Below are 23,316 nucleotides of genomic sequence, written 5' to 3'. Positions count from 1 at the left end.
ACTTTGTGTCCAAACTATTCTTTCCCCTCAGATTTCAACAATGGTATCTGCACATCTATGTCTACTTAACAGCTGCTTTAGCCAACCTATCTGCTCTTTCATTACCCACAATACCTCTATGAGCCAGAGTCCACATATTACTATATGTTTAGTTTGTTCAGACAATCTATGATGAGCAAAAGGACGTCATACAAAATTTACTTTCAATGCTGACAATGACTACATATTATTACTTTTGAAATTCTGCTGTCTGTCATTCTAAAGCCAACAGTGTGACATATAACTCAACTGCATATATACTCAGAAGATTTGATGTTGTTTTTGCAATCTTGATCCTTAACTGCAGAATTATCACTGCTACACTTGTTGCTTCAGGTTTGGGATCTTTCGACCCGTCTGTATACACCTGTAAATAGTTCATTATAAAATTCTTCAATTCAATTCAATTCAATTCAATTTTATTTACACAGCACCAAATCACAACAGCAGTCGCCTCAAGGCGCTTCATATTGTACAGTAGATACAGAGAAAAACCCAACAATCATATGACCCCCTATGAGCAAGCACTTTGGCGACAGTGGGAAGGAAAAACTCCCTTTTAACAGGAAGAAACCTCCGGCAGAACCAGGCTCAGGGAGGGGCGGGGCCATCTGCTGTGATTGGTTGGGGTGAGAGAAGGAAGACAGGATAAAGACATGCTGTGGAAGAGAGACAGAGGTTAATAACAGATATGATTCAATGCAGAGAGGTCTATTAATACATAGTGAGTGAGAAAGGTGACTGGAAAGGAAAAACTCAATGCATCATGGGAATCCCCGGCAGCCTACGTCTATTGCAGCATAACTAAGGGAGGATTCAGGGTCACCTGGTCCAGCCCTAACTATATGCTTTAGCAAAAAGGAAAGTTTGAAGCCTAATCTTGAAAGTAGAGATAGTTTCTGTCTCCTGAATCCAAACTGGAAGCTGGTTCCACAGAAGAGGGGCCTGAAAACTGAAGGCTCTGCCTCCCATTCTACTTTTAAATACTCTAGGAACAACAAGTAGGCCTGCAGAGCGAGAGCGAAGTGCTCTAATAGGGTGATATGGTACTACAAGGTCATTAAGATAAGATGGGGCCTGATTATTTAAGACCTTGTATGTGAGCAGCAGGATTTTGAATTCTGGACTTAACAGGAAGCCAATGAAGGGAAGCCAAAACAGGAGAAATATGCTCTCTCTTTCTAGTCCCTGTCAGGACTCTTGCTGCAGCATTTTGGATTAGCTGAAGGCTTTTCAGTGAGTTTTTAGGACTTCCTGATAATAATGAATTACAGTCGTCCAGCCTGGAAGTAATAAATGCATGAACTAGTTTTTCAGCGTCACTCTGAGACAGATAATTCAGTCTGTACATGAGGAGGATCCACTTTAGACTAAACTACATACAGAAACACAGGAACCAGGGCACAGTGTAAATCCAGGACCTCTGTGTGCAACAGCTGACCTGTATGAACAGGTTCCTAACCATTGTTTCAGTGCACACGTCCCATCACTACATGTGTGTTAAAGATTTCTTTGGGATCAAAATAATCCACTGACAGTTATCAGTACAAACAGAATGCAAAAATCCAAAGTTCAGACTTCAGAGTTACTAAAACAGAGATCTGAGGAAAACTGGTTCTTCACACGACTTTTCATGTGTGAACAGTAGAGGTGGTTTAATTTTCAAATGTAGGTATTGCAGTGAGGATTGCAGGGAGACATTTGCTGAATAGCTGCAGCTCTGCTCCTGTAGACTGCCTCTGAATGTGTGTGTGGTAATAAAGTCACTTTAATTAAATGTCACCTGTCAGGGAAAACTTTGTGTTAACTGAAGAAAGTTCACTTCTCTTTCATTGCAGCTCCACTCTTATTTTTGATGCACTCATTTGTTTAATAAATGATTTCAATGATTTTGCCACACCTCTGCATTGGGTGGTGCTGTCAGCAGTATTGTACTAAACACAGTCAGTATGAAACAAAGATCCAGTGTTTCCTGTAAAGCTGCAGCTTCTCAGTGAAGCTGTGAGAGGAGAATGGTGACAGGCTTCAGGATTGGACACAAACACTTCCTGTTTCTGACCTTTATGGTCACCATGGTAACGGCTGACACGCTCTGATCAAACACTGTCAACAGCCAATCAGCTCTCTGAACAAAGCAGCACGCAGACCAATGGCTGCATTCATTTCCAAGTTTAAAGCAGTGAAGAACACAGTCTGTAGGTGAGGAAGAATTTAGTGAGAGCAGATGTTTGGATGGAATTCCTCCAGTTAACAGCTGGAACCGTCCATCTGGATTGTTGGGCTTGTTGTTGGGGTTCCTACAGAGCTCAGAGTGGACACACCAAGGTTCTTCTAATGAATGAAAGTCCAAACTCAAACTAGGAGGGAAAAACATTTTCATCAACTTCAATAAAAATCCAAAGATTAGAAAAAGTGAAGCAACAATGAGTCCTAGTACAGTCCCAGCACTGAAGTCCCTGCTGCTCTTTATACTGGATGTGTTGCATCACTGACTGACAGCTGATGAAGAGTCTCTGGAAACACTCGTTTATCTCCTCTGCTCTTCCTCCTTCTCTCTGCAGGTGGAGGTGATGATGGTAAACAGGACGGTGTGTGTGCTGAGAGAGGAGGAGCTGTGTCCTGATGATCCAGAGAGGTTGAAGCAGCAGCAGCTTGTGTGTAGAGACGCTCTGACTGGGCCATGTTACTGGGAGGTGGAGAGGAGAGCTTCATCCAGCAGTGACTGACAGAGGAATGAGAAGAAGTGCAGATGACTGTCAGTGCTGCAGAGTGAACTGCTCTGAGAACAGCTCCACTGTCAGACACAATGTAGAGTCCAGCATCATCCCTGTGTGTCCCTCTGGATCTGACAGAGGATCATCAGTGTATCTGGACTGCTCTGCTGCTGCTCTGTCCTTCTACAGTCTCTGCACAGTCTCTGTCTGACTCTGGCTTCAGACCCTCCTGGATCAAACTCACCTGGAAAGACTTTCAAATTCAAATTCAAATTTTATTTGTCACACACACAACCATACCCAGTATGACATGAGGTGAAATGCTTGTAGCTGTGCAATGCCCGACCATTAAATGACAGTGGTTTTACAGTATTTACAATTTACAGGTTATTACAAAATTTACAGATTTAACTTAGAAATTTACAGTAAAAATGTGCAAATAGCAGAAAGAGATTATAAGGAAGTGTACATGAAGAAAAACCAGAGTATGTGTGGTGATGTGATGTGTGTGGTAGAGTTCAGTCCTACACCTGGTTCACGCCGCAATGTATTGCGCCATTTTCCGGGTCCACAAATCAAAACAAACGCACCGTGTTGGAACGACGACGACAAGAAACATGCTTAAAAGCAGCTCAAAAGAAAACGGACGGTATAGAGACCGATTGCGTCCAGAGGCGAAGCAGCAGCACTTGAAAAAATTAGAGCGCATCGCAAATCTGGACCCATATGAAATACGGCAGTGGAGTAAAGACCCAGACGACTTACCGCCACTGTCCTACCCTGATATCTTCACGTATCTTGTTTGTGGAGTAAGCGTTTACACTGCGAACCAGTTTCATAATTACAAGTCACTGGAGGCGCACATCCAATTTACAAGCGGCTGGGTGGAAGATTTGGCTATTTTCAAGCCGCCAAACTCTGAGTACGTCGTCATTCATACCAAGGTAAGTCAGCTGGAGTGCATCGAGTGTAATAGCCATTGTCCACCCCCCACCATAATTAATGTTATACATTTATCATTGAACTGCTAAAATATCGTTATCATATCATGTGCCCATGATTGTAAAGTAGATGCAAACTAACACATTTATAATCGGGCAAATTACTTAACGCCAATTTGTGTCCTCCCTGTCTCATTTCATTTATTGTCTTTACATCAACCTTGTGTCCTGGTATGTTCCAGGTACTGCACTCCCAAAGATTGAATTAACCTGCATTACGGCCATGAGTAATTGTAAGCACCACGGGGAAGGTCGAAGCCGCACACGGAACATGCTGAACATCCTACCTAAATAAATCCAAGCAGGAAGCATGTTTTAATAGTGTGATTGGGCCATCTGAACATGCTACCTAAATAAATCCAAGCAGGAAGCATGTTTTAATAGTGTGATTGGGCCATCTGAACATGCTACCTATATAAATCCAAGCAGGAAGCATGTTTTAATAGTGTGATTGGGCCATCTGAACATGCTACCTATATAAATCCAAGCAGGAAGCATGTTTTAATAGTGTGATTGGGCCATCTGAACATGCTACCTATATAAATCCAAGCAGGAAGCATGTTTTAATAGTGTGATTGGGCCATCTGAACATGCTACCTATATAAATCCAAGCAGGAAGCATGTTTTAATAGTGTGATTGGGCCATCTGAACATCCTACCTATATAAATCCAAGCAGGAAGCATGTTTTAATAGTGTGATTGGGCCATCTGAACATCCTACCTAAATAAATCCAAGCAGGAAGCATGTTTTAATAGTGTGATTGGGCCATCTGAACATCCTACCTAAATAAATCCAAGCAGGAAGCATGTTTTAATAGTGTGATTGGGCCATCTGAACATCCTACCTAAATAAATCCAAGCAGGAAGCATGTTTTAATAGTGTGATTGGGCCATCTGAACACGCTACCTATATAAATCCAAGCAGGAAGCATGTTTTAATAGTGTGATTGGGCCATCTGAACATCCTACCTATATAAATCCAAGCAGGAAGCATGTTTTAATAGTGAGATTGGGCCATCTGAACATCCTACCTAAATAAATCCAAGCAGGAAGCATGTTTTAATAGTGTGATTGGGCCATCTGAACATGCTACCTATATAAATCCAAGCAGGAAGCATGTTTTAATAGTGTGATTGGGCCATCTGAACATGCTACCTATATAAATCCAAGCAGGAAGCATGTTTTAATAGTGTGATTGGGCCATCTGAACATGCTACCTATATAAATCCAAGCAGGAAGCATGTTTTAATAGTGTGATTGGGCCATCTGAACATGCTACCTATATAAATCCCAGCAGGAAGCATGTTTTAATAGTGTGATTGGGCCATCTGAACATCCTACCTATATAAATCCCAGCAGGAAGCATGTTTTAATAGTGTGATTGGGCCATCTGAACATCCTACCTATATAAATCCCAGCAGGAAGCATGTTTTAATAGTGTGATTGGGCCATCTGAACATCCTACCTAAATAAATCCAAGCAGGAAGCATGTTTTAATAGTGTGATTGGGCCATCTGAACATGCTACCTATATAAATCCCAGCAGGAAGCATGTTTTAATAGTGTGATTGGGCCATCTGAACATCCTACCTATATAAATCCCAGCAGGAAGCATGTTTTAATAGTGTGATTGGGCCATCTGAACATCCTACCTATATAAATCCCAGCAGGAAGCATGTTTTAATAGTGTGATTGGGCCATCTGAACATCCTACCTAAATAAATCCAAGCAGGAAGCATGTTTTAATAGTGTGATTGGGCCATCTGAACATCCTACCTAAATAAATCCAAGCAGGAAGCATGTTTTAATAGTGTGATTGGGCCATCTGAACATGCTACCTATATAAATCCAAGCAGGAAGCATGTTTTAATAGTGTGATTGGGCCATCTGAACATGCTACCTATATAAATCCAAGCAGGAAGCATGTTTTAATAGTGTGATTGGGCCATCTGAACATGCTACCTATATAAATCCAAGCAGGAAGCATGTTTTAATAGTGTGATTGGGCCATCTGAACATGCTACCTATATAAATCCAAGCAGGAAGCATGTTTTAATAGTGTGATTGGGCCATCTGAACATGCTACCTATATAAATCCAAGCAGGAAGCATGTTTTAATAGTGTGATTGGGCCATCTGAACATGCTACCTATATAAATCCAAGCAGGAAGCATGTTTTAATAGTGTGATTGGGCCATCTGAACATCCTACCTATATAAATCCAAGCAGGAAGCATGTTTTAATAGTGTGATTGGGCCATCTGAACATGCTACCTATATAAATCCAAGCAGGAAGCATGTTTTAATAGTGTGATTGGGCCATCTGAACACGCTACCTATACGACGGAGCCATTAACCACGTAAGGTAGCATATTCTGATAAGTTAGCACGGATTGATAGACAAGACTATAAATTTACGCTACGGTAGGATGTTTTGACAGAACACCGGTTCTCGTCCCCAACATTTTTCTTTTGTTAAGCTTACTGTTATCAAGGCATGGTAAATGAACAGTAAACCTTACCTGATGACTAATCTTCCCGTTTCCCTCTCATTGATTTATTTGGGTTGTCATGGCAGAAGTATTAAACAATGCCTTTTATTAGAACATAAGCATTTAAATGCAGTAATTGTATTTGAATTAGTTAAATATGAGTGGGCAACTCTGACCATGACAAGACTGCATTTGCTCTAAAAAAATAATAAAAAATTTAGACATATTGTTGTCATTATTTTTACTCTTCAATTTTATGTGTTTTTTCTTTAAGATGGTATCAGAAGTTGCTCCTCCACCATGAAAAAAACCATCTGCATGTATTCTTTCACTACATCCACGATTCTCCTCTGTGGTCTTCCTCATTCATCCTGTTTGGAGCTTAAAGTTCAACATCCTTTATCTATTAAAATTACAGAAGGAGAAGAAAGTAATCATCAGAGCAGGAATCATGATAAATGATAAATAGATTACCAGTACATACAAACATAACACTTGCATAATTTCTCTGATAACGCTGCATTGGATGGGTTTATTAACTGTGGGCTGAAATTGTACTACAGTCTGCTGGTGAGGAACTTTTTTGAGTGTTGAATTAAATGTCCTCCACAATCTGTATATGAATTGTCATTAAAACCACAGAGATTCTTACTTATAAAGGAAAGAAAAGTGGGACAATGCCCATCAACATATAGTGTATATTTTTTGAAACATTACAAAGATACAAGTAATTCTGGGTTCACCTGAATTACAGATTAGACTGGTGGACAAACAGAGATGTTGCTGACTCTGACGCCTCCTAATTCTGCTTCCAGCCTTGCTGATTAATTTGTTGTCACTGATGCTGTCACCAGTTGTACACAACAGCGAGGGTCAGAGATCAATGAACAAATTGCCCACCTTCATGGATAATGCATCACCCTCAAAAGGATTCAAAATTAGGCCATGAAGAACAGTTCAGGAAACCTATTTTATTGTTTCGTCTGTGAAACTGTATAAATGAAATGTAAATGATGTTAAAGGCAAACACATTTGTAAGCCATAAGAAACAAACATGCTTTGCATTATAACTTCAAAGTTCTGTATAGATTTGATACATTATTTATTAACTGAATTTGCTGATGAAAGATGAGAAAATATATAGTACAGTACTGTAAATTGGGTAAAGTTTACTTTTGATTTTCTGGAAAACTGTACAGTAACTTTGGGTGTGGATCACAGGGTGAATAGTGGAGATGGTTTAGACTTAGAATCAAGTGAAATATCTCTGTCACCTCTTACAGTGTTTGTGTAATCTGAGCTCAAAGATGAGGATATTAAAAGTACAGTACTGTATATTGGTTAAATTTTACTGTTAATTTTCTCGTACAGTAATTTGGGCTGTGGGTCACAGGGTGAAAAGTGGAGATGAACCAAAACTGGGAGTGGATTGTGAAGTACAATAGTGTCAGGACACAAAAGACTGCGTTTCTAAGCCAGTCGGCACCCGTACCGTAATGTGCATAAGAATAGTGCAACAACATTTTAGGTGCGGCTAGCTTGACTGTGTCTTCGTAAGTGAGGGCTCCCTTGACCGCGGTCAAATATGGTGCTGGAGAAACAAACTACAGAGAACTTCGTAAAGAGAGTATTGAGTGCTTTGGCGATGTAAATGGACTGGTTCTTATATAGTACTCAAAGCACTTTAAAGAACTTGCCTCATTCAGGTGTACGCAAGCACTTTTCTCTGTAAGCACTTTCTGTGTAACGTTCACACACATTCGGAGAGCAACTCTGCGTTGGTATCTTGCCCAGGGATATTTGGCATGCAGACGGGGATTGAAGCACCTTCCTCTACTACCTGAGCAAAGCCACCCCACGTTCGTCTGTGCACAGATTTCTTTCAATACAGTATTATCACAATTGTGCAAAAATACAGGCATGAAAGCTTAAAGTGCGCGATCACAATAAAGGTGACGTTCAGAGACTGACTGAGTGATCTGAGAACTCATCAGCGCTCATCACTGCCTTCACTTACTTGCTGCTATGGGTGCAGGAATAACACAGTTATGCAGTTACTTTCTCAGTCTGCTAGAGCCTCCACTTGAACGCAAGAACCTTCATTTATCTTCTCAAACGGAATTCAAAATGTTTTTTACAAATTGAAGGATTAAGATATAAATCGTAGAAGCATCGATCCACACATTCAAAGAAGAACAACCCAACAAACTCTTCATAAAACTCCAAGAGATATGAAAATCTTTATTTCTGTCTATTCTGTGTTGTTAATAACATCACATCTTCACATAGTAGCAAAAACATATTAAAAAAACATTAATCTCAACATGCATACTGTACTTCAAGTTTCTCTCATGGAAAGGCCAGTGTTACTTTTATAGTATCCTTTCCATAAATATCATAAATATCTTTACCCATGTAGTGGAATTATTTCATTTTTTCATTTTAGTTAACAAGTATAATGTGACCACATTCACTTTTTATCAGGACAAGCTACACCACCACGGTGGTTAGCATACAATAACACCGCCTTGTTCTCAAAGCTTCTTGCTAACTGTACTTTTTTCTGAGATGTTCTCTTTAAGTAAGGATACTGAGAGTGTAAGCAGTGTATACGGTCACATCACGTGCTTAAGGTTGTGTTAGCACTGATAATTCCTTCACAGTTCTTTAAAGATGCTGAAGTCATCATATCAGCTGTAAATGCAGTGCTGCTGCTGTCCTTACGCTATACTTTCAAGCATCACACTTTCTTACTGACCAGTTTATTTCCACTTTTTATGCTCTAGTATGGTGTGACTGAATGAAGTCAGCAAACCAAATTCTGTCCATCTGAGGATGAGAAAGAAACTTGCATGAAATGGGAGGAATGAGATGAAGATGGCTCCTATGCTTTAGACGTGGCACTGTTTCTGCCATTGTAAGTACGCTAATGCTTGAAAGATACATTAAAAGTCTGACACTTCACTCTTCAGCTGGAGCGTCCATCAAGTTTTACATTCCAGGTTTCCTCGTTGGGATTACGACTCAGACGATGATGTGAAAAATTAGTTATTACATTAAACCCATAAAATCAACACTGGCAAAAAAGCCGTGCACTTCACAGAACAGCTTTCTATGGCCGAGCAGCTCCTGCAGGTGTAAGGTGTAGGTGTCACAGCACTCTGGTCCAAAGAGTTTATGTGCAGCATGCAGACAGAAAATGGCTTTACAGAATATGACTGAATGTTGAGGCACCAAAACACACTCAGTCTGCCCCTCAGTCTGATCAAGAAGAAAACCTGGCTGAGCGCTTCATAACATCAGTACGATGATGTCCCAGAGGCCATGTTCAGGTTATTCTCCCGTCCACACTGAGCGGGTGGATCAGTGGAGTCTGCATTAGCTTTAACAGAAAGGTCTGATTTAAGCAGGTAAGCTGAATAGACAAGAAAAGCTAGAAAGCTTTATCAACTATAACCCCAGCGAGGACCTTGACAGGTGTCTTGTGTACAGGTGAAGGCTGGACAGTCAGCAGGATACCTTCCTAACATTTGTCATTCCCAGCATTGAACCGTTTCCTGGCACAGCCTCAGTGAAACAGAGCATCGTTTCCACCCCACAGTTACAGACAGGCTGTGCTTTTCTTTGGTAACACCGTCGAAAGAGAAGCCCCGTGTCCTCTCTCAGTAGCTGCTTTCGTGTCCTGTCAGGATGTACAGGCTGCTCAGTGCTGACGGGTCATCAGTCAGTGTGCTCTGAAGGATGATGTCTCTGCACATTGTCAGCAAATGAGAAGGAGATGAGTTGTAAAGGAGAGCCAGAGAAAGGCAGTACTAACCTAAAGCCAGTGCCTCCACCTGCTTCTACTCCTCCCACCTCTAGTACTAACACTACTCTACTGATACTACAGCCACTGTAGTTTGACTTTAATGCTACACACTGGTACAGTACTGGTACACTTACTGGAGTTTTACTCCTGTTCCTGCTCATCACCACGCCTACTACTTTTTTAAACTTTATGATAAGTGTGAACATTTACACAACAGCATACAAACAAGTTTAAAGTAAAGGAAGCAAAGAGCTGAGAAATACATAAAACATAACACAGAAGAAAAAGAAACCATTGCGAGGATTCCTTCTACACCCAGTTTGAGTAAAAACTAACTGAAACACAAGGAAAGAAGATAAGATCAACTAAATAAGGGTTGGCACAGTTGTATAATAATACTTAGTACTGGCAGCCACCAGCGCTAAGCCTCAGCCTCCCAGTAGACACACCTATGGTACCGATTTAAAATCCTACATGTCTTTGTTCTCAGGTTATCACGTTCACAAACTTTGGTGTCCACGCTATTTGCCTGCCAGGCTGACAATGATTTAGATCACAGAAATCCAACAACATTTTTAAGCTGTTATTCCTGGTTTCACAGTGGAAAACTCCGGGTAACGTCCATTATCTTTGCTCCTGTATAAGACTTTCCTGAATGCTGAGGTTTGGTCTTCCACATGAAATTCAGTACTTTTGTTTCAGTTTCATTAATGATGCATTGATTTTGGACATCTATGTAATATATATGTGATACACGACAGTCTTTGAGTCCGTCCTTCTCATATATAATCTCACTGTTTTTGCACTTCAGAAGATTCCAGTAATGACTGAGTTAAAAAAGATTGTGAAATATTTCTAATGAACTCACCACGATTCTTATTTCAAACTTCATTAAGAGCTACTGGATCAACAGGGGTGTCCTGGATTTGTTAGTAATATAATATAGTAATATATTATTATTAGTTTTAATTATTTAGTCAAAAATCAATTCCAGACTGCTCTGAAAGAAATCAAAAAGAAAAGGACATTTTCTGAAGACTGAGCTTTAATGCCAGATATCTATACGATCCAAATGTAAACACACACTTGTAGTTACTGAAATTATTCATTTTCACAGGTTGTGTGTCAATTGTTTGAGAAAATCTGGTGTTAATGTCCCCTCCCCCCACAAAAATGATCAAAAGGAAGTGCTGAGGTTATTATCAGGATGTCCTAAAAGCTCTCAGTTAATCCAACATGCTGCAGCGAGAGTCCTGACAGGGACTAGAAACAGAACATTTATTGGCTCCAGAATAAAAGATTCAAAATCCTCACATAAAAGGTTTTGAATAATCAGCCCCTGTCTTATCTTAATGACCTTATAGTACCATATCACCCCATTAGAGCACTTCGCTCCGAGTATTTAAAAGTAAAATGGGAGCCAGACCCTTCGGTTTCCAGGCCCCTCTTGGTAAATGGTAAATGGACCGGTTCTTATATAGTGCTTTTCTACTCTGAGCACTCAAAGCTTGCCTCATTCACCCGTTCACACCCATTCATACTCTGACGGATGCACCGGAGAGCAACTTTCATGCAGGATATCTGGCATGTAGACGGGGAGTAGGTGACCGGCTCCCCCACCTGAGCTACAGCCACCACTTCTGGGGAACCAGCTTCCAGTTTGGGTTTGGGAGACGGACACCCTCTCTACTTTTAACATTAGGATTACAACTTTCCTTTCTTCCCTGAATCCTCCCTTAGTTAGCCTAAGTCTAGGCTGCTGGCGGGTTCCCGTGATGCACCAAGTGTTTCTTCTTCAGTCACCCTTTTCACTCACTATCTGTTTATACACCTCTCTGCATTCAATCATTAGTTGAGAATATTCTCTGGCTCTCTTCCCCAGATTGTCTTTGTCCCGTCTTCCTCCTCTCACCCCCCCAACCGATCGCAGCAGATGCCCGCCCCTCCCCCAGCCTGGTTCAGGTTTTCACCTGCTAAAAGGGAGTTTTTCACCTTTGTGCACCATAATTGCAGGGCCTTTACCTTACAATATACAGTGTCTTGAAGTGGCTATTGTTGTGATTTGGTACTAGCATAAAGAAAATTAGCACTAAGGAAAGTAGTTTTCTGTACAAAGTGTCAGGTAGACGGTGTTGGGAAATCAGTTTTACCCCTGTTCTTTTATTCGTCGAAACTTCCAGAGACGGCACCGGAACTCAGTAGTTATTTCACAAAACCTTTATTCATCTTTATTCATCTTCATTTAAGCATGCACTTCTAGAAGGGAAGACGAGGCCGGTGAGTCCCTCTGCAAAATCTTCACCCCTTTGTTAGTTACAGCCAGCTTTATAGAGGCGTCCCCATCATAAACCCCCCCCCACTGTGCTGCAAACTCTGTCTGTGTCTATGTGCACGAGCACATGAATGCCTACATGTGCGTGTTCCCACGTGTCTATGTGAGTGCTCGTGAGTGACTGTGTACGCATACCTGTGTGTATGTGTGTGCACGTGAGTGAGTGTGCGTGTGGATGTGTGTGCGTAACAATTAAAACACTGTGGGTGTAGGTGACTCCCTAGGTCATAAAACCCATCTCCCTTCCAGACCACAGTTATCCAGTTACAAATGTTGAGACCCCCAACCAAACATCCTCTGGGTAATTTCCCCTCAGCATTAACTCCTCTGTTTTACTTCCACAGTTCAGCTGGGGAGGGGTCTCCTACAATCTACTCCTAAGTTCACGACACAGTCAAGCCTTTATTACTTTGAGGGCAGTGTCTCTACAATAGTTCTACATTCTATGTTAACACATTTCTAAACTCTAAAATAAGCTAAACACTCCTACAAATGTAGTTGGTAACTTTAATGGCTGGTTTTTTTTGGAGGGCTGCATGCAAACACATAGGCTGCATTTCCTAAATCCTTGGATCTGAGTAACCAACAGAACAAACACTCTAGTGTGACTCCTGCTTTAATGCTACCATTAATGCTAGTAGTATTCATGCTACTTCTACATGCTACTCTGAAAATCACTTCCAGGTCTATTAACAATAGTATCAAGAAAAATAATATCCTGATTACTTCTGATGTTCTAGGATTACTAGTTTCTCACAGTGATTGATAGCTCTTGTCAGCATACTGTTAACATACCTGTTTGTTCCCAGAACTCTGAACACACGACTCTCATCTGTAATTTCTTGTGTTACCTGCACATAAAGTGAAACTTCACATGTGTAATGACTTAGAACAAATATGATAAGCACATGATACGAGCTCAGCCAACGCTGGATGGATTTACTAGTTCATCACCTCATCTGAATGGAAACTCCTCCCTTTGAGGCCATGCTTCCAGAACGCCAGCACACTATCCTGCAAGCAGACTGACAGAACAGGAGGTGTCACTCAGCTTTCAGGACACACATCAGCTCTCATTCACTCTGTTTGTCACATCATTATTTCTACCTAGTGTTTCAATGGGGAAGTCAAAGACTATTTCTGCAGCCAGCTGTCTGGATGGAAGTCCTTGCAGGCTCACGATCTTTACAGTTCCTGTCCAAACGGTACACAGATTGAGAATGAGCATGAAAGACATTTGAAGGATTCACAATATGCGAGGGGACTTACTTTCCAAGGTGATGAGAACAGTGTCTCGGTCCAGCTGGGTTACCTGCACGGCTCTGAGTGCTCCACTATCTCCTGACGCACGGAAAGAAGGAAGCTTGTTGAAACAAGTTGAAGCTTCAGGAAGTCAGCAGAGAAATTCAGAAACGGTCCTACCTGGCACTGGAACAGGAGCGCCGTTCAGCTCTATAATATCAAACCTGAGCTGTTGGCCGGTTGGTGGTTTATCATTACTACAGTCTCTCACTCCAACACACAGCTGAGGAAACTCATCTGTTGCCAACACCAGCAGTTCAAATATCGGAAGAGAATCTGGGAGCCTGATGGCGAGTTGCTGTGAAACAGTCATCAAGGAAAACAAGAAAAACTAAATAAATTCTCATGATGGTTAAGTGATGCTTGTTAAACCTGAGCTGAACCTGTTCATACAACCGTCCAAAACAGCACAACAGAATTCTTGTATGATTAGTAAATCTCTTGAGACTAAAGATAAACCGATGCCATCCACCCATCCATCCACCCATCCATCCATCCATCCATCCATCCACCCGCCCATCCATCCATCCGTCCAGCCGTCCATCCACCCGTCCGTCCATCCATCCATCCATCCACCCGTCCATCCGTCCGTCCATCCACCCATCCGTCCATCCATCCATCCACCCGTCCGTCCATCCATCCATCCATCCATCCATCCACCATCCGTCCATCCATCCATCCATCCATCCACCCGTCCGTCCATCCATCCATCCATCCATCCATCCACCCGTCCATCCATCCTTCCATCCATCCTTCCATCCATCCATCCATCTGTCCGAGCATCCGTCCATCCATCCGTCCGTCCATCTGTCCATCCATCCGTCTATGCATCCATCCATCCAAGCATCCATCCCTCCGTCTGCTTCCGCTTATCCTTTTTCAGGGTGGCGGGGGGCTGGAGCCTGTCCCAGCTGTCTTAGGCCGAGAGGCGGGGTGCACCCTGGACAGGTCCCAGTCTGTGGCAGGGCTAACACATAGACACAGACAACCATTCGCACACATTCACACCTATGGGCAATTTTGCGTTTCCAATGAACCTGTCCCCTAACTGCACGTCTTTGGACTGATGCCACTTTTCCATAATGTTGTGACACAGGCGTGTTTCTCCAAGCAGCACTGTGTTAGGACTGCAGACAGGCTTACAGTTTTTCTCGATTGGTTTGGCTCATTTCTTGAAACCGAGATGACATTCTCAAAACCATAAGGTCATTTGGCCAAACAGTCTTACAGTCCTGCCCAACATTATAGCTCACTAGCAAAATCAAATATCTTTCCCCAAACTCTTCGTCCATGCTTCAAAAGCAGATTCCTTTCCATTATAAAAGGTCAGTACAGTCAAAATAGCACAGATCCTTCTCAATTGCTTTGGCACATGTGCATTCATTTAGTGCTTTTGTCAAAATAACCTGGATGGTTTAGCACAACACCATGGATCCCCTGCAAAAGCTCATATCTCTCCCAAAAGAGTTTATCCATGTGTCAAAACTAAATATCCTTCTCATATAAATAGTCAATGCCCCCAAAATGCATTATACCTTCGGCATTGTTTAAGCACTGCAAGTCAAAATGCTTAGACGTTTTGTCACTGAGGCACAGGTCTAGCAACAGAATACCACTATGAATAAAACTAAAAGATTTTACAGTAAAATCAGCCTCCAATAAACCACTCATACTCAAGGAAACTGTAAACATTTTTATTCGTACAAAGAAATGTTAACATTAGAGAACATACTGTGAAAAGAAAACATATACAGGATTCTGTAAATGTGAACAGTTATAAACACAAACAAAACACAAAAAAAACTCTAGCCTACCATACTGTAAATAAAGTTTCAGAACTATAGTACAGTAATATTTTCAGTGGTCGCCATTGTCACCCTCTCTTTCCTGGCCACCATCCTCATCCCCCTGGCCATCGACGCGCTGCTCTCTGTCAGGCCATAAATTCTCATCCACATCACAACGGATATTTTCTCTTGCGATGCAGCGAGGGAAGAAACGGCGTGAATGTCTCAACCATCCCCTACATTGATCCCCTGTGATGTCCTCACATGCAGCATCCATTGCATGCAGCAGGGCCCTCTGGTCTTGAGCCTGATGCTCATACATCCTCCACCTCCAAGCTGAAAAAAACTCCTCAATTGGATTTAGGAAAGGAGAGTAAGGTGGAAGAAACTCCATTAGCATCCGGGGATGGGTGGTGAACCAGGTTCTGATGCGTGGGCCGCGGTGGAAGTTCACATTATCCCACACAATGACATAATGTGGTAGCTGAGGTCCTTCTTCACCTCTCTCATTTTCTGGGATCAGATCAGTATAAAGGTGGTCCAAAAAATTGAGGAGCTTTTGTGTATTGTAGGGCCCTAAACTGGGAATGTGTGTGGCCACACCTCTTTCTGATATAGCGGCACACATTGTTATATTTGCTCCTCGCTGGCCTGGGACATCCACAGTGGCTCGGTGGCCAATGATGTTACGGCCACGCCTTCGACCTTTGGCCAGGTTGAAGCCAGCTTCATCAACGAACACTAGGATGTGAGGGGTTTCGTTGCCTTCTAATGCCATTATTCTCTACAATAGAATAGAAATATATCTAATCAGTCAAGTAGAGACAGATACTGCAGGGAGGATCTAAAGTACTGTAAAAACAGGGAGTGGAAAACTGAAGACAATTTCTAGGCAAAATGCTCTAGTCACACAAAGCTGGATTCTGAAGGTAAAAAGGATAACGCAAAACAAAAAAACAGTGGTAACCATGTCTTACTGTAATAGTGTTACAATGATAGACAACCAGTAGTTGACTTACATGCACATACTGGTACCGCAGCCCTTTCACTCTGTCAGAGTTTCTCTCAAATGGTACCCTGTAAATCTGTTTCATGGTCATCTGATGTTTCTTCAATACCCGGTCTATTGTGGAGATGCTGATAGAGTTTATATTTTGGAACATTACATTGTCTAGCAGGATTGCATTACGAATCTGTCTCAGTGTGATGGCATTATTTGCAATGACCATGTTGCATATTTCTCGTTCTTGTTGTTCATTTAGAAGTTTTCTTCTGCCACCCACTTGAGGCTGTTGTCCAATCCTAGACATACAAGTCAAAGGTCAACACTGTAAATTTGTTACAAAATGAGTTACCAATGTAATTGTACTGCTGTTTTATGGTACTAAAAGTGTGATGCACTGCACAGTGACTGGAATACTATTCACAGTATTTTCTCCATTTTTTTTTCTTTGTCATTTTTATAGTATCATATAACATCACATGAAGATATTACAGTACTCTAGGCCTACACACACACCAACACTGAATAGTTCAATAGCATAGTTCTGTACCTGTTTTCCCTGCGAAAGGTTTGGATGATGGAGGAGACTGTAGACCGAGGCACATTAGGCTGCACTCGGCGACCTGCCTCTGCCATTGTGAGGCGATGGTTTATAACGTGGTCAATAAGGGTGGCCCGGATTTCATCTGGGACATCATGGTGCCTCCGTGCTCCTCGGCCTCTTCCCCCTATTCCTCCACGCATTCTCACTCCTCCTCTTCCTCTTCTTCTTCCTCCTCTTCCTCGAGCAGGAAGTTGCTGTTGTACTTGGCGAGGTGCTTCCATGTTCACACTGCAAATGAAACTGGCCCCGGGCCAAGCTCTGTCTATATACTTTTGGCAGCAGTCATAATCATAGACAACACCTGTCAGGTATCTAAACAACCTGTTTGATTGGTCATCTGAGATGTGGGAAACTGCTCCTTCGTTAGTTCTAATTTCACCTGATTGATTGTCAAGTACTGTCATAACTTTATCAAATGTTCCAAGATATTCTTTCATGGTATTATATCTTTGACTAATTTTGACAGTTGAACAGACAATTGTGCATATGATGACTTACACAATGAAACCATGCTGATATGTTTTGGAGTGAGTAACCATTTCACTGAAAAATCAACTAATCAGTTTAGATCGCCAAGATCTATTTATTTGGAAAATGTGCTAAATGTGGGTCATTGTGCTAACTGTAGCTACTTGTACATAATCATTTGAAAAGAAGCACAGAGTCACTTGAGACATGTACTAAAGCATTTGCAATTTGATAAAACCAATGAAAAATGACATTCTGTTGTGAACAATTGCAAGGTGGTTTGGAGATTTGTCCATGTTATTTTGGGAATGTCATCTCGGTTTCAAGAAATGAGCCAAACCAATCGAGAAAAACTGTAACACAGAGCTCTGTTCTCACAATATTTACATTATCTTCATGGAATGTGCGAGACATTCACAAAAAACCTGTCAATTAGTCTGCTATGTGATCTAATGGTGCATGCTGGCGTTGAACTGTGTGCTGATAACACTGTTCCTGTAGCACAGAAAACACATGGTAACCATTCAGTTACACGAGCTTGGACCCAGAGAAGGTGCTGTTGGTGTTTTTGGACGGCGTTTATACAACGTTTCTTTTATTTAGTCTCTAAAATCTTGTTGGGCTTGAATAAAAAGTATGCATATGTTATTAAAAAAAACAATGACATGCTTCAGATTTTGATATGCTGTATGTCTACTTTTATGTAATTCAGGTCTAATGGCTGGTTTGCATTGTGGAAATCGGGTTAGAGTTAGAAAGGAAGACATTTATTCAGGTGGCAAGTTCGACATATCTGTACAAACCTTTAGATGCATGAACTTCTGAAGAGGCTCATACCACAAGAGTAAAACCAGGCCAGATGGGACAGCCCCGCACAGAAATGTGCTATCTGTGTATGGGTTTCTTGCTGAAACAGAGAGAGCAGGACTAAGTGTCTGCAGTTGTTCTCCGTGAACAAACAGACTGACCAGAGTAACTCTGCATTGCTTACCTACACTGCACATCCTACAACCTTTAGTGTCAGGAATCTTTACAGATATGGCAAACTTTCTGTGGCCAACAGAGAATATCCAGGTCAGAACAAGCAGACAAAATTGGGTTTACAGTATCCTCCTTCCTCAAAATCAGGTGGTAGCATCATACATCACATAATTAATACTGCTGCACCTACAGCTCCTGTTTCCCTGCATCTGTGATGGCGTGTCGTACCTGAGACTGATCCGCTCAGTGAGGCGGTTGGTGCTGAGCGACAGTCTGCTGTGTTTCTTGTGCAGATGTCCTTTCTGTTCAAACAGAGCTGGCAGGCTGTGCGAGTAAAGCTGGGCCGACTTCCCTGCAGGATGGAGCCTTTTTAGAGCAGCATATTATCGAGTGGACACAATGTTCTCCGTTTGTGTCACGCTGTTTGTTACCTGATACGGACATCAGCACATTGTTCATAACATATAGCCATATACATCGCTGAGGGAGGAGCTGTGGGGAAAAGACAAGCAGTTCACTGAGACTTCAAACATCCAGCTTCAGTCATCAGACTGTTCCAGAAACACCATTTCCTGGTTTTCAGTGCTCCTCCTTTCATCAGGAGCTGCACTCCTTACTCAGGTTTTTCAGGGTGATGCGATTAATGACTTGCACTTTTCTGTTATTACTTGCATTTTTACACAATGCTCTTCTACTCTGACTGACACTTTCAACTACCAGCTTGACCGCGCATCACTCTTTTCTACCTCAAAACGACCAGTTACACATGTCTGCATGAATTCTGCACGCACGTTTGCACTACAAGCTGCACACAAACACGTGCACACATCCATGATTTACTCCAAACCTAACCTTCAGCGCTTTTTAACTTCCAACCCCTTCAGTGGAAACATCGGGAGAAGTTTGCCAGTGTGGGATTATAATATTATTTTATGCCATGTTAGACCCCTAATTGAAGATTGTGAATTATTATGTAGTTTTAGTTTGCATTATTCTCCTGAATTAGAAGAAGGTGATAACTATTGCATTTGTTAAGCTGAGTTGCATTACATTAGACTGCTGATTTATTGTGAATGAATGATATTGTTTTATGATGCATTATGCTGCTGAGTTATAAGAAATACTGTTTGCAGAAAGTCATCGCCTTATTTGTCTGATTAGAAGAGAACAGAACATACTGGAGTTTTCTGCCCCATCTCAGCAGGAGCAGATAAACAGGGAGCCAAGGTTGTAGCTTAGGCACTGTGTGAGAGAAAGAATGTGAATGTTTAGGCTTTTATGATTAGGTGGGGCCACTAGAGGCTATAAGAGTTTGATCAATGCTCCACCATTTTGAGATCTGATGCTGTCTGCGTACGGTGTCCATCTCCCACGCGTGTGATCATTAAAATCATCGTTTGACTCAACCCGGCCGGACCAGTGTTGTTATTTTTGGTTTTTCCTCTTGTATCCATCCCCAATATTTGAATCCGTAACAGTTTGGGGGCTCGTCCTGTGGTATTGGGGTGGAAGTTGGAGGCTTGGACGGTCCGAGGTGGTCAGATGGGCAGACATTATCCGGCAATCGAACTGAGTGGACATGTGCCTTTATAAAAGAGGTAGGCACAGGCCTGTTGATTTTATCCGAAGTGTGCTGAATTGGACGATAAAATTAAATGTCTATTCTCTAAAAGTTGCCGGTGAGTGCCTGTTTTGATTTTGATGAAAAAAATCTCATGAGAATTGAAAGTTGAAGTAATGATAATGGAAGTTTGTAAGTTACAGTACTGGGTTAGAGGCCCAAAGAAAAGGAAAACAGTGAAATTGGGTCAGAAGCCCAAGTAGTTTGATAGGGAATTGGTCATTTTGTGAGTTAGAGGCTCCGTTGATCATAGGGTTGCACCTGCCTCAGTCATACTCTTGTTTTGGGGTGTTGACTGCTGTTTCAAAGGGTTATAAATTATTATAGAACGGCGTTCGAAGAAGAAGTGCATAGCCCGGAGGTTACGCTCCCTCCTGGCCGCGGACGCGCGACCTTGACCTGTCGGTGAACAGGGTTAGTTCAGTTTGGCTTGACTGTGGGGTACGGGGCATCCTGGAATAAGCTAGGAGTTAGAGGCTCCTTACTGTGTTGAACGGTATCTGCGCTTTTTTGGACACTTGTAAAATGAGTTAGGAACTTTAGAGATGAGGCCAGAGACTGTTGAAACAGATACTGGTTAATTGATCACAAAAAAGTTGGACTTTTTCGGTTGGACCCATCATGGCCTGGAAAACAAGATCTGGAAGTGAAATCGAATTTCATGCTTATAAACAATTATATCATAAGAGTAATAAGTATTCAGCACTAGCAAGACAAGTGTCATGTGCAGGTTTTCTCAAATCAGTAAACTACAATTATTTCCATAATTTGCCTCAGACATGGATCATCCCTTGTACTCAGTCAACATTGATGTAATCGGTGACTTCTCTTAAGCAAAGTCACTCCACTCATCAATCACTATGAGCTCAAAAGTGGCCAGCATAGGAGATCCATATTAAACTATTCCATAAACACTGCATCTCTTATTTGTTTTTCTCATGTCACTTGTCCGCTTCTGCTGAATCCTCTACATGTACTCTTAGAAAAACAAACATTAGCAATACACATTGACCATCGGTGGTCAGGCGCAGGTCGACAGGTTCCAGAGGTGCCATAAAAAGACCATAAAGTTAGCCATCCATAGCTGTGGAAAGAATGTTATTCACATCGTCAAAGTAACCTTCACATTTTCCCAAGAACACAGTGTAACAGCATCACCAACTCATAACCTGTAAACACAGTTTTCTTCACACATAAACCCAGAAATCCTGTAGTAGAGAAACATTAACTAGGCCTCTTATAAATCACATGATCAAACACATGAAGAAATGTAGTGCTGTAGAAAAGAAAATGCAAATGTTAGCGCTGCGCAGGCGTATGCATACTTTGTCACAGTTACCTCTGTACACACAAGGTAGTGAATAACACCCCCTGGTAGATGCACAGACACAGAAAATGGCATTTAAAAAGTTAAATGATCACGCAACCTCGAATGTTGCTGTCATCTTTCTGCTCCTGTAACAGGAAACACATAAATTCATCCGCACCTTTGTCAGGTGGGGGTTAACCTTGAGTCGTGGTCAAGTCTTGTCAGCTTTTACCAGTCAGTCAGTTTGTTTTTATTTCCATTCATTCATCCATTCTTTCTTTCTTTGCTGATAGTGGAACCCATCGTCGCATTTAGTTTTCACCCTCAGCAAAATGACGTCATTTCAAAAAGCAAAAGAAGAACTTTAGATCGGATTACCTCGCTGAATCCTTTTTAGGGAGGGACTCTCATTTTCTAATTGTCCCAAATAAGTGGCTTTCTCCAGAGCCCATTTTAATGTGGAGAAACTCACTTGCAACAATTTTCTCGACGACGTGTAACACTTTTAATTCCCGACGTGCAGATCTGCTTAAAGAAAAGAAATTCACAAACAGAAATCAGTGCCTGTTCAAAAATAAAAATAAAATGAAAAATAACAGAGATTATCAAACAAAACTTTCAGTGCACTGTGAAAGTATCAAAATAAAAAGGCCTCGTTAAGTCATGACACAAGCTCCTCATCTCAGGAGGGTAAATCATACCATTAGCATGGTTTATCATACCATCATACTAATTGTCAGGCTCAACTTCACAACAAAAGAAAAAATCATCAGCTAGATTCACTCCAAACCAACCATCAGCTGCACAACACACAACATAATCCTAATATGTCTTATTAGCTATGAGTTTAATCCCCAGGTCTGTGCTCTTCACTCATTTAGGCCACAGATCTATTTTATTCAATTTTCCTTTTTTCCCGTCATCATAAAACATGTGACATGTTGTCATGCACTTCACAAAAGAAGTTTGTTCTTATGTATTCAGAGTCGTGTATCTGGGTGCAGGATTCACTCGCACATCAAAACAGGAAACTCAGTGTTTTAGAGTCTCCACTCTAACAAACTCCAACACTCACTTGTGCTAGAATTCAGTCACCTTTCATTAATCTAAGAACGATCAACTAATTTGCATATCAGCTATTAACCCACTAAGATGACAGGACAACAGAAATGCATGTTCAAAATCTTATCACAAAAGAGAATTTCCCTCATACAGTAAATCACTTGTGCTGCATCAGTCAAGCAGAAAGCATCTCCCAATTTACTATATCAACGACTAAATTTATTGTCTGATCACTGGTTGGTCAAACCAGAATCTTTTTTCCCACAAAAGTTAAAACTGTTGTCCTGCAACCTAGAGAGTCAATTTGATAACAAGTGTCTGCTAAATTGACACTATTTTAACACTGATGAGAGATAACAAGCTGATCTTCATTGCATGGGTGTTTGTATTATTAGGCAGGTTTAATGCATGTCTGTGGAGCTGCATATCCAGCAGAGCATGTTCTTAAAGCTGCCTTTCCTACACACTTCTCTGCTATTATTTATTAATTTTGTAACTGATGTGCTATGAGTCCACTGATCTTTGCATCACTTCTCATCACACTAAGTGACTTGGACAAGATGATAAACAGACTCACATGCTTAAGATGTTGTCTAATCTTCATGAGCTCTCTTGTGTTTGTGTTAGTAGGGTTAATGCATGTTCTGCTTGTGTGTGTGATTTTGTATGTTTCTTTTTGCAGTGTTTCAGACTCCTTCACAATTTTCCCACTTAAACAGTCAGTTTTGTTTTTCCCAGGTTTGCTAACCCAAATTTTGATTTCCCACATTAAATAACAAAATTCCTATGTGTTCTC

General features: G+C 41.4%; 2 protein-coding genes across 2 annotated transcripts; both read right to left on the bottom strand.

The window, feature by feature from the left end:
• Positions 1-9,905: 9,905 nt before the first annotated feature.
• LOC146391893 (mitogen-activated protein kinase kinase kinase kinase 5-like) lies at positions 9,906-18,507 on the bottom strand. The gene is made up of 7 exons (XM_084922902.1): positions 18,351-18,507; positions 13,806-13,983; positions 13,653-13,724; positions 13,491-13,577; positions 13,338-13,408; positions 13,179-13,234; positions 9,906-9,993 (listed from the first exon to the last, which is right to left on the bottom strand). Exons 1-7 carry the CDS (start codon positions 18,360-18,362, stop codon positions 9,906-9,908), a joined length of 564 nt encoding a protein of 187 aa, XP_084779028.1. The 5' UTR covers positions 18,363-18,507.
• Positions 15,365-17,867, bottom strand: LOC146391894 (uncharacterized). The gene is made up of 3 exons (XM_084916863.1): positions 17,026-17,867; positions 16,492-16,774; positions 15,365-16,256 (listed from the first exon to the last, which is right to left on the bottom strand). Exons 1-3 carry the CDS (start codon positions 17,514-17,516, stop codon positions 15,543-15,545), a joined length of 1,488 nt encoding a protein of 495 aa, XP_084772989.1. The 5' UTR covers positions 17,517-17,867; the 3' UTR covers positions 15,365-15,542.
• Positions 18,508-23,316: the final 4,809 nt, after the last annotated feature.

Source organism: Perissodus microlepis, chromosome 3 (assembly GCF_051167445.1).
Source record: "Perissodus microlepis isolate ML-2025 ecotype Zambia chromosome 3, ASM5116744v1, whole genome shotgun sequence".
Taxonomy (NCBI): domain Eukaryota; kingdom Metazoa; phylum Chordata; class Actinopteri; order Cichliformes; family Cichlidae; genus Perissodus; species Perissodus microlepis.
This window is presented reverse-complemented; position numbering and strand designations above follow the sequence as displayed.